The sequence below is a fragment of the Rousettus aegyptiacus genome, unplaced genomic scaffold, assembly GCF_014176215.1.
Source record: "Rousettus aegyptiacus isolate mRouAeg1 unplaced genomic scaffold, mRouAeg1.p scaffold_m13_p_7, whole genome shotgun sequence".
NCBI classification, from domain to species: domain Eukaryota; kingdom Metazoa; phylum Chordata; class Mammalia; order Chiroptera; family Pteropodidae; genus Rousettus; species Rousettus aegyptiacus.
The window spans coordinates 40,146,285-40,158,287 of NW_023416310.1; the positions used below are offsets into that span (position 1 = coordinate 40,146,285).

General features: G+C 32.9%; 1 protein-coding gene and 1 non-coding gene across 12 annotated transcripts in view; one reads left to right on the forward strand and one right to left on the reverse strand.

Moving 5' to 3' along the window:
- LOC107519877 (WD repeat containing planar cell polarity effector) overlaps nt 1–12,003 on the reverse strand; it is a 298,814-nt gene that overhangs the window by 97,923 nt on the left and 188,888 nt on the right. For all 11 annotated transcript variants that reach the window (XM_036225119.1, XM_036225120.1, XM_036225126.1 and 8 more), the window contains one exon: nt 8,109–8,211. In XM_036225119.1, coding sequence (XP_036081012.1) covers nt 8,109–8,211 — 103 coding nt within the window. The remainder of the gene's footprint in view (nt 1–8,108; nt 8,212–12,003) is intronic.
- On the forward strand, nt 439–557 carry LOC118606047. Its single transcript, XR_004952297.1, has one exon. It is a non-coding gene; the product is annotated as a 5S ribosomal RNA (ribosomal RNA).

Below are 12,003 nucleotides of genomic sequence, written 5' to 3' on the forward strand. Positions count from 1 at the left end.
GCAGAAAAAGAATTTTACAAAATTCAACATCCATTTATGACAAAAACTCTCAATGAAGTGGGTACAGATGGAACATACCTCCACATAATAAAGACCACACATGACAAACACACAGCATCATATTCAACAATGAAAAGCTTAAAGTTTTTTCTCTAAGGTCAGGAAAAAGACAAGGATGCCCACTCTCACCACTCTTATTCAAGATAGCAATGGAAGTCCTAGGCACAGCACTCAGACAAGAAAAAGAAATAAAAGATATCTCAATTGGAAAGAAGTAAAATGGTCACTGCAGATAACATGACAATATATATATATAAAAAACTATTAGAACTATTAAAGGAATTCAGTGAAATTGTACAATACAAACTAATATTCATAAATTGGTTGCATTTCACACACTGATAATGAACAATCAAAGAGAAATTAAGAAAACAGTCTGTCTACGGCCATGCTACCCTGAACAAGCCCAATCCCATCTGATCTCGGAAGCTAAGTAGGGTCAGGCCTGGTTAGTACTTGGGTGGGAGACCACCTAGGAAGACCAGGTGCTGTAGGCATAAAAAATTAAAAATAAAAAAATAAGGAATTTTAAGCTGACAAGGTCCTTGCAATCTGTGAGGTCAACCAAGGATTGCCTCACCTGAAAAAAAAAAAAAAAAAAAAAAGACAATCCTATTTACAATTTCCTCAGAAAGAATAACATACCTACTAATAAAGGAGATGAAGGACCTGTACAATAGAAACTGCAAGATATTGTTGAAGGAAACTGAAGAAGACACAAATAAATGGAAACATATTATGTGTTCATGGACTGGAAAAATTAGCATTGTTAACATGGCCATACTACCTAAAGCAATATACAGATTTAATGCACTCCTTATCAAAATTCCCATGTTATTTTTCACAGAAATAGAACAAACCCCCCTGAAATTTATATGGAACCACAAAAGACCCCAAATAGCCAAAGCAATCCTGATAAAAAAGAATAAAGCCTGAGGTATCACACTTCCCGACTTCAAACTATCGTACAAAGCTACAGTAATCAAAACAGTATGGTGATGGCAGAAAAACAAACACATACCAATGGAATAGAATTGAGAGCCCAGAAAGAAACCCACACATATAGGGCAACTAATTTTTGGCAAATGTGCTAGGAATGTACAATGGAGAAAGGAAAGTCTCTTCAATAAATGGTGTTTGCAAAAACTGGAAAGCTACATGTGAAAGACTGAAACTAAACTGCTGTCTGACACAATATACAAAAACTAACTCAAAATGTATTAAAGACTTGAATATAAAACCTGAAACAATAAAATACATGGAAAATAACATAGGCAGGAATCTTATGGACCTTAGTCTTACCGGGGTTTTTGTGAACTTGACTGCAAAGGCAAGGAAAAGCAAAAATAAATGAATGGATCTACATCAAACTAAAAGGCTTCTTCTGCACAGAAAGAAACCATCAAACAAAACAACAAACAAAAAGGAAACCAATCAAATGGGAGAAGGTATTCACAAACAATACCTCTGACAAGGGGCTGATATCCAAAATACACAAACTCATAGCCAAAACAATTCAGAGAAAGAAGACTGAAGTAGGCATCGTGCTTCCTGATCTCAAATTATACCAAGTTATAGTAATCAAAACAGTATGGTACTGGCACAAATAGAGATGCATAGAACGATGGAACAGAATAAAGAGCCTATAGAGAAACCTATCCTTATAGTGCCAATTAATCTATGACAAAGGAGGCAAGAATATAAAATGGGGTAAAGACAGTCTCTTCAATAAACGACGTTGGGAAATCTGGACAGATACATAAATAAAATAAAACAAAACACTTCAACCACTTTCTTACAACATACACAAAAATAAACTAAAAATGGATTAAAGACTTAAATGTCAGACCTGAAACCAAATAACTCCTAGAAGAAAACATAGGCAGTAAAATCTCTGACATCAGACTTCACAATGTTTTTTGGGGATGTGTCTCCTTGGTCAAACACAACAGAAGCAAAAATAAACAAATGAGACTCCATCACACTAAAAAGCTTTTGTTCAGCAAAGAACATCATTAAGGTGAAAATGCAGCCTACTGAATCAGTAAATATATTTGCAAATTATATATCTAATAAAGGGTTAATATCCAATATACATAAGGAACTCATACAACTCAACATAAAATAATTAAAAATGGGGAAAAGAACCTGAATATTTTCCCAAAGAAGACATACAGATGGTCAATCAGTACATGAAAAGGTACTCAACATCACTAATCAACAGGGATACAAATCAAAACCTTGAGATACCACCTCACTCCTGCTATTATAAAGACAACAGATAAGTGTTGGCAAGGACGTGGAGAAAAGGGAACTCTCCTGCACTGTTGGTGGAACTCTAAACTGGTACAGCCGCTATGAAAAATAGTATGGGTATTCCTCAAGAAATTAAAATTAGAACTGCTGTATGAGCCAACACTTTTACATCTGGGTATTTATGTGAAGAAAATTTTAAAAAATTCAAAAAGATAAATGCATCACTGTGTTCTCTGCAGTAGGTTGCTTCTCAAGATATGGAAGCAACCTAGGTGTCCATTGATAGGTAAATGGATAAAGATGTAAGGCTGGATTTCTTAGCTATAAAATGGATTACTTAGCTATAAAAAAAGAATAAAATCTTAGCATTTTCGGGATGTGTCTCCTTGGTCAAATGCAACAGAAGCAAAAATAAACAAATGAGACTCCGTCACACTAAAAAGCTTTTGTTTTTAGTGTGATGGACCCTGAGAGTATTATGTGAAATAAGTTAGAGAAAAATAAATACTGTATTATTTCATTTATATGGGGAAACTAAAAAACAAAACAAATTTATAAAGAGAACAAACTGATGGTTGCCAGAGGGAGACGGGTGGGAAAGGGGAAGCGGATTAAGAGGTACAAACTTCCACTCATACAGTAAATCACAGATAGGTAATGTACAGCTTAGGAAACATAGTCAATAATACAATAATTATGTATGGTAACAGATGATTACTAGACATTGTGGTGATCACCTTCTAAGTTAAATAAATGTTGAATCACTATGTTGTATACTTGAAGCTAATGTAATACTGTACATCAACTATAATTAAAAATATATTTAAAAATTTTTATAATGAAGGTGCCAAGAATGGATATCCAATGGGGGAAGGGTAGTCTCTTCAATCACTGGTTAGGAGACAACTGGATAGTCACATGCAAAAGAATGAAACTGAAACATCATCTTACATTATACACAAAAATTAACTCAGAATTGATTAAAGACTTGAATATAGGATCTGAAACCCTAAAACTCCTAGAAGAAAACTTAGGCGGTAAACTCTTTGACATTGATCTTAGCGATTTTTTTAAATTGATGCCGAAAGTAAAGCCAACAAAAGTAAAATTAATATGTGGAACTAACTCAAATTGAAAAGCTTCTGCATAACAAAGGAAACCATCAACAAAATGAAAAGGCAACCTGCAGATTGGGAGAAAATATTAGCAATTCATATACTTGATATGGGATTCATATCCAATATATATATGGATATATATGTATATATTTACGTATATATGTATATATAAATAGAGAGAGACGATATGAATCCTATATCAGGTATATGAATTGCTTATATATATATGTGTGTATATATATATATGATATGAATAAAGAACTCACACAACTCAACATCCAAACACCAGATAATCCAATTAAAAGTGGGCACAGAACCTGAATAGACATTTTCCCAAAGAAGACGACACACAGATGGACAATAAGTATATGAAAAGATGTTCAATATCACTAATCATCAGGGGAATGCAAATCAAAACCACGAGATATTCACAAATGTTAGAATGACTATTATCAAAAATATAAATAACTAGTTGATGAGGATGTGGATAAAAGGGAACCCTTATACCCTGTTGGTGGGAATGTGAATTGGTACAGCCACTATGGGAAACAGTATGGAGGTTCCTCAAAAAAATTTAAAATAGAAACTATTATATGATTCCACAAATCCACTTCTTCACATTTATCTGAGGGAAACAAAGACACTTAACTCAAAAAGATATATGTACCCGCCCTGTTCACTGCAGTATTATTTACAATAGCCAAGACACAGAAACAGCCTAAGTGTCCATCAATGGATGAATGGATAAAGAAAATCTGAAATATATATAATGGAATATTGTTCAACCATGAAAATTAAGGAAATCATGCTATTTGTGACAACGTGGATAGACCTTGAGGGCATTATATTGGATGAGGTAGGTCAGAGAAAGACAAATACCATATGATCTCATTTATATGTAGAATCTTCAAAAAAAAAAAAAAACTTATAGAACAGATTGATGGTTGCCAGAGGTATGGAGTGGGTGAAATGGGTGAATGAGGTCAGGGGTACAAACTTTCAGTTATAAAATGAATTAAGTTCTGGGGATTTGATGTACAGTACTGTGACCATATTTAATAATACTGTATTATATATTTGAAAGTCACTAAGAGTAAATTGTAGGAGTTCTCAAGTGAAAAAATAGTAATTATGTGAGGTGATAGACATTAAGTAGACATTGTGGTGATCATTTCACTATATATATAGATAGATATTAAATAATTATGTTATATACCTGAAACTAGTATAATATCAATTATGTATCAGTTAAAACTTCAGTACTCATATGATATTTGCCTATTATGTGAGTTCACCCAATTAAGAAGTATAAAAAGTAGCAAATAGAAAGTTCCTCAGAAATTCCCACCCCTCAGATATAACCATTGATAAAAGTAAGGTGTATATCCTTCTATATTTTCAGGATATGTGTGAGTATATAGTTTTCTATACAAATATTAATAAATGACATTCTTTCATATCCTTTTGAACTTCAGCATAGTATTCTATTGCATGAGTTTGACTATATTAGTTTAAAGCTCTTTCAGTGGAGGAAAAAAAATAAATCTAAAGGAATATCTGCAGGAAAATTATTAAACAGTTTTGAGAAAAAATTAGAGAAGATCTAAATAAATGGAGGGGGATATATCATATTCATGGATTGGAAAACTCAATATTATAAAGAAATCAGTTCTGCCCAAATTTGTCTAGGGTTTAATGCAATTATCACCAAAATTTCAGCCCCCCCCCCTTTTTTTCTTGGAAGGTGAAAACTGATTTTGAAATTTGCATGGAAATATAAATGGCCAGGAATAGCTATGGTCATCTAAAAGAAGAACAAAGCTGGACAACTTGCATTATCAGATATTCAGACTTAATGTCAGAGTTACTTAAAACTCTGGAGCAAACTGGAACTCATGCACCATTGGTGGGAAGGTAAATTGGTACAACTACTTGGGTATACTAGAAGTAGCTACTAATGCCAAACACCAGCAACACCACTTCTAAGCACATAACCAACAGATCGGTGTACATATGTTCATTAAACGACATGCACAAGAATGTTTATAGTAACACTATTCGCACTACCTCTAAACTCCAAACAACACAAGTATTCATTAAAAATAGTCAGTTCATATATAAGAATATGATTATATAGCAATAAGAATGAGAGAATTGAAATTACATGTAACAATATAAAAAAATCTCATACTCATAATATTGAATAAGAGGAGCCAGATACAAAAGAATGTATATATGATGCTACTTATTTAAAGTTTTAAAAAATGGCAAAACTAATCTATGGTATTATAAGCAAGGATAGCTGGGCTGGACAGGGGTGTAGTAGTATCTTGAAGTGGGTATAAGAGGTCTGGGGTCCTGATAATACATATTCCTCGGTCTGGACATTGGTAACAAGGATATGTTCACTTTGTGAAAATTCACTAAGTCATACATTAGGATTCGTGTGCTTTTCTGTAAGTATCAGTAAATAATTTAAATAAATTACCAAAATTGTACAGATTATCATTCAACCCTTTGGGCACCTCTTTTAACTAGTTGATAGCTATGTTGTGTAACACTTTTTTGCAGACTCGAATGTAGAATGAACTTAAGTACTCTTGATATTTTATATAATTCACCCTATTGCTAGAATCAAGGAACCCCATGGAAAGCCAAAAGCTTAATTACTTTCTGCTTTTGGAAAGGTTTGAGAGAGAAAATTTATATTAAATTCAGGGAATTTGGGAGAAAATTAGATTTCTCCAGCATGATTTGGTCTGTAAGGAAGAGACAAGGAGGAGGAAACTAGAGACTTTCTTAATTCCACTGGAAATTGTGAGTGGGGAGACACCCCAGTTTCCTGGAACAAAAGTAAAGCAGAACATTCATCTAAGACGATAACCTCTTGATAGTTACTGTTGTTACTGAATGGTATCTCTGTCAAGGGATAGTAATCTAGGTCAAAGGGTAAGGCCTAAAAAAGCTGAGAATCGAGAGGCGACATGTTTCAGTGAAGAAAAGATATTTGCTAGAAATGAAGCCTGACTCAAAGTGAGAACATCAAGCTTTCTGACTAGGAAGCATTTGATTAAAAAAATACATAGGATACATTTTGGTGAATAGTGGAATTTCTTCATTTTTCTGAAATTTCATCTTTTCACATTCCTTTTTACCCCTGGTAACTTTAAATAGCTGTAAAATGCAAAGATAGCCTCCATTATAGCTGAGAACCTGGTATGATATATAAGGCAGGATACATAATGAAGGAAATTCCCATAAAATTTGCTATGAATTAATCTTTCACTTGTGTTTTCCTCACTGGCTAGAGGGATAGGAATGGAGGATATTTGTATCCCCTCATATAATATCATAATTCCTATTAACATGGTATGGTTTCATTATTTAATTAAAATTGACCTTATAATATAAACTACCTCCTCATAGAGTTTTGAAGATTAAATTAGTTAATATCTGAAACTTAGAATAGTATCTGGCCCATAGTAAGCATTCAATAACTATTATTATTTTTATTACTTGGAGGCACATCAATATACTTAGCAAGTAACAAGATAAGTCAACTGAAGTTACTCTTATCTAATGTATTAATTCCTTATTGATTAGGAATGGAGATTTGAAATTGATTTATGCATCTTTGAGTTTGATTAACTTGGAACTCTGGCAGGGTTGGAGTAGAATAGAATTATCGTTCTGGTACATTATTGTCAGCTTTGGTATCCAGGTTTAGAGCTACCTTGGTGGTATGGCTTTGTGTTCTTCAGTACCAGCTTGAAAACTAGGATCTCTGATGATTTTAAAGGGAAGCTGACAATTGCTCCCTTTGGCTGCAAAGAGCATTACAAAAACAGAGCGCAAAATGATCTGTCAACGGAGAGACTTGTTTAATATTTTCAGACAACTTACAAAGTGAAAATCTTATTAAAACTTCTTTGTTTCATAGAAGTTCCACAAATAAATGAAATTTGTTACAATTCTGAGGATACGTTGCCTAATCTGGACACAGGAAATACCAGGAAGAATAGGAATTATATCTAGAGATCAGTACTTCCAGATTTTTAGTCCCATTAGGTAAACTGAGTTTAGAAAAAGGAAGCTCATGCTGATATTATTATAGTTTTAAAAAATATTCTATATTATAAAGTTTTGAAAGGACTTTTAGATTCAAGTTAGGGTTTTAATTTGTCTTCTTTACAAGACTTCACTGTTAAAGGACTAGTGGCTTCTAAATGAAAACAAATCACCTATCAAACCTAAAATCCCACGTGAAGTACTTTGATGTAAGTGAGAATTCTTCTGCGATGTGATATGCGATGTGTATAAATAAAGGATTATATAAGTTCCTGTGTTGGTTAATTTAAATAGAAAAGCATAGAGCCAGGAATAGCTGTTAATAATCTCTTTTCTTCAAAATTTTATGAAAAGAACAAAGTCCTTTTTATTTTGCTAAGTGATTACCCACTGATTATCAATATTCATATTAACACAATTTCAATTTATATATCGCTATTGTATTACTTAGCCAGGTCTAATTCTTTCTTTCTTTTTTTAAGATACCATCTTTCCAAAGAAAGTAATTCAAGTTAACCAACCATGCCCTACAAACATAAATAGAAATGATACTGAATAAGTATTGATTAAAACAAAAAGCACTTAAAAAACAGCATTAATTCTTACCAATTCCAGAGGTTATTGATTCTGCATCAATGTCGCTAGCTCTTTTTCTTGCCACTTCAGCTAGTGCCAATTCACCCTTATCTAGTGCAAGGTAATGGATGTCCTTTGGAAATAAAGCAAAATAAAAGATTAATTCAAAATGAATGTTGGTCAAGTAACAAAGAACTTATTGTTCAGATTACAAAACAGACATGACCACCGATTGATATTCTGTTTTGTATTTGAATTTTGTTTTCTTCTAGCATAAGCGAATTTTTCTGAAATAGAAATCACAACTACAAATAAAAACAATTATTTAAATAAGTTATCTTAAGTCTTTAGGGTTGAAAAGACAAGTTTTTAAAGCAAATATTTGACATAATCAGTTTTGTCAGGGAATAAAAAGCTTAATTCCTATTTCCTTTGCTGAGATTTTAATGAAAAAATCTGAGAGAGCTTCTTCCAAATTCAGTTGTGTGGATACTACCCACACAAATTTGTCTCTGATATTTATATGTCTGGCACATATTACTTTGTTAATATTAATATATTATTTGAACTCATTCAGTCAACACATCATCTCTCACTAAGTGCCATACTGTTCTCGAATACAGAGCTCAATCACAATACCAGGTCTCAAGAAGCTTTGGGCACCAGGGGGTGGGACTGACCATCGAAAACAACAGTTAACTGACTCTGTATCTGCTAGGTTTTATGGCAGATATTTGCAGAGTGCTCTGGAGCCAAAGAGGAGGAAGTGATCCTTGATCTGAGTCTTGAAGTATAAATGAGTTAGGAGGGAAGATGGAGAAAAGGTGACAGAATGAATGATTATTAACTCTCAAAGAAATGCAAATTGAAAAAATATAATTTCAAAGTAAAATTTTTAAAGTTAATATTTACTGGTTGCAAAGTTTGGTGGGGAGACAGGTACTTACATTTACTAGGAATAGAAGACTTTATAGAATAGGGGTCTGTCAACCATGGCCGATGGGCTAAATAATAGCATGCCTTTTTTTTTTAATTCTTTTCATTTATTTTTTTGGTAGGGTGACATTGGTTAATAAAATTATATAGGTTTCAAGTGTACAGATTAATAATACATCATTTGTATACTGTATTGTGTATTCACCACCCATTCTCAAATCTTCTGTCACCATATATTTGACCCCCTTTATCCCAATCTGCCTTCTCCTTTGTGCCCCTGTTGTCCATGTCTGAGTCTCTGTCTTGTTTGTTGCTTTTATTTTTATATCACACATGAGTGAAATCATATGGTCTTCAACCTTTTCTGACTTATTTCGCTTAGCATGTTAATTTCAAGATCCATCCATATTATCGCAAATGGCAGTATTTATACAGTTCTTGAGTTAGGAATGGTGTTTATTTACATTTTTATTTTTATTTTTTATTTTTTCCACAATCTAATATTTTTATTAGTCTATGGACTTCTCAATATTCAAAAGTTTGTATATATATTTTTTAATGAATTTTTTATGGTGACTGGTTAAAAAATCCAGTAAGTTTCAGCTGTATACTTTAACAGTAAAGCAGATATGTTTCCACTGTGTGTTCATCTCTCACAGTTAGATTTCTTTCTATCACCTTTATCCTGTCTACCTCCCTTATCCTGCTTCTCCCTACCCTCTGGTAACCACAAGTCTATATAGGCCATGTCCATGAGTCTCTGTCTGTTTGTTCTGTTCATTTGTTGCTTTTAGGTTTATATCCCACATATAAATGATAACATGAAGAACTGTACTCTTAGCTCTGAACAGCTTTGGAATTAGTTTATACTGCAGACTTGAAAATGTTTCAACCTAAAAGTATGAGGCAATGGTACTTGTATGTGAAATTTATACTGTGGTAAAGTTATTTCAATGAGAACTAACATTATTTTATTTGCAAGTAATGCCAAGCTTACAAATAATTTTATATACTTCCTGTACTGTCAAAAGTTGAAAAAGAAGTGAGAACTCCATTCCTACACAAACTTCCAGCAATGTACTTTCTGATCTCAATCCAAAACAACATTCTTCAACCTTGATGCAAGTGCAAAGAAATTTCCATATTCTGAAGTCTATTTAACTGTATAGTTGAGGAACTTTAATTGGAAGTGATTAATTCGCAAGGTAATGACTTCTTAAAGGCATTCTAATCTTTTGGCTAAAAAATTCTAAAAATGACTTCTAATTAGTGAATATGCTTAATTAAAACTGTATGCTCATGGATTGATATCAATATTTGTTAGTACCTATATATGAGGAAAGAAATTTACAAAGGTAAAATATGTAAAGTCTCATCACAAATCATTAATAGATGAACATTTGCAACAGATTTTGTTAAGGAACACCAACTTTCAACACTAATCCCTCCCCCTCCTAATTTCATTATTCACATTTATAGACCTATTATGAAAATTTTACTTAACTATTTTAATTTCATCAGTAAAGACTTATGGAAATTTCTTTCTTGTTATATATGAGTATATTTATAATCTCAATTTTTTTCTCTTGGCCCATAAGCCTCTAATATTTGCTATTTGGCCCTTTATAGAAAAAAATTGCTGATTTCCACATTTTAACAATATATTGAAATTAAAATTTGCATATGTGTACTTTTAGGAATACTTCCTATGGAAATGATGTAACGGCATAGGTCCAAGATTGGTGATTACAGCATTACTTATAACACTGGAAACTTGGAAGCGACATAAATATACATCAACTAAAATAATCATTTTTTATCTTTTAATCAAAAGTATCATGATACTTTCATAATAGATCCATATATTCAATAAAAAAATTAACAGGAAAAAGATTTGTTATATCTGAAAAGAAACCCGAGCAACAAATGAACAATCAACAAGACAAACAAAAACTCATAGATACAGACAATAGTTTAGTGATTAGCAGAAGAAAAGGGGTTGGAGGGAAGGCAGATAGGGTAAAGGGGGTCAAATATATGGTGATGGAAGAAAATTTAACTTTTAACAGTGAAAACAATGCAATATACATATGACGTTGTACACTTGAAACCTATATAATTCTGTTAACCAATGTCACCTCAATAAATTTAATAAAATAATAATAAAATATATGGTACTGCATTCGGTTTGCTAGTATTTAAGACTTTTGCATCTGTGTTCTTTTTTTTAATTAAATATGGTTAGAAGACCTGAATAGACATATTCCCAAAGAAGACAAATGGCCAAGAAACACAGGAAAAAATGCTGAGTATCAGGAAAATGCAAGTCAAAACTACAATGAGATATCAACTCACACCTAAAAGAATGGTTATTATCAAAAGTCAACAAATAACAAATGTTGGTGAGGGTGTTGAGAAAAGGAGAACCCTTTTGCAAAACATGAGGCTGAGCCACAGCCCTCCAACACAGAGGGTATCTCCTCCCATATGCGCGGAGACTGAACACCACGGAGCCCCAAGGGAATCTCAGCAAATGCTATCAAAACTGTTGCTAACACTGACAGGGACTGAGACTGAGGGTAGCGAGCATGATTAAATATGAGAAAGAAAAAGGAATTCTGAAGGGTTTATATACAGCAGGGATCCGAGAGGCTTAGATGCCACCTATTAAAAACCAAGAGAAAAATGCCTTCATAGCAAAAGGCTTTCTGGGGAAAAAAAAAAAAAGGCAGAATATACTTCCATTAATGCCCAGGTGGAGAAATAGTCCATTACACACCATGAACAATCACGGTGACAAGGCAGCTCAGAAAGAAAGAAAAATCTCCAAAAAATTGGCTAAAGACATAGAAATATGCGACTTAAATGACAGAGAATTCAGGATGTTGTTTCTGAAAAATCTCAATGAGATCCAATGTAATTCATCAACAATTCCAGGAATTGAAAAAACAACTAGATTAGCAGAATGAGTTTTTTATCAAGGAGAGTG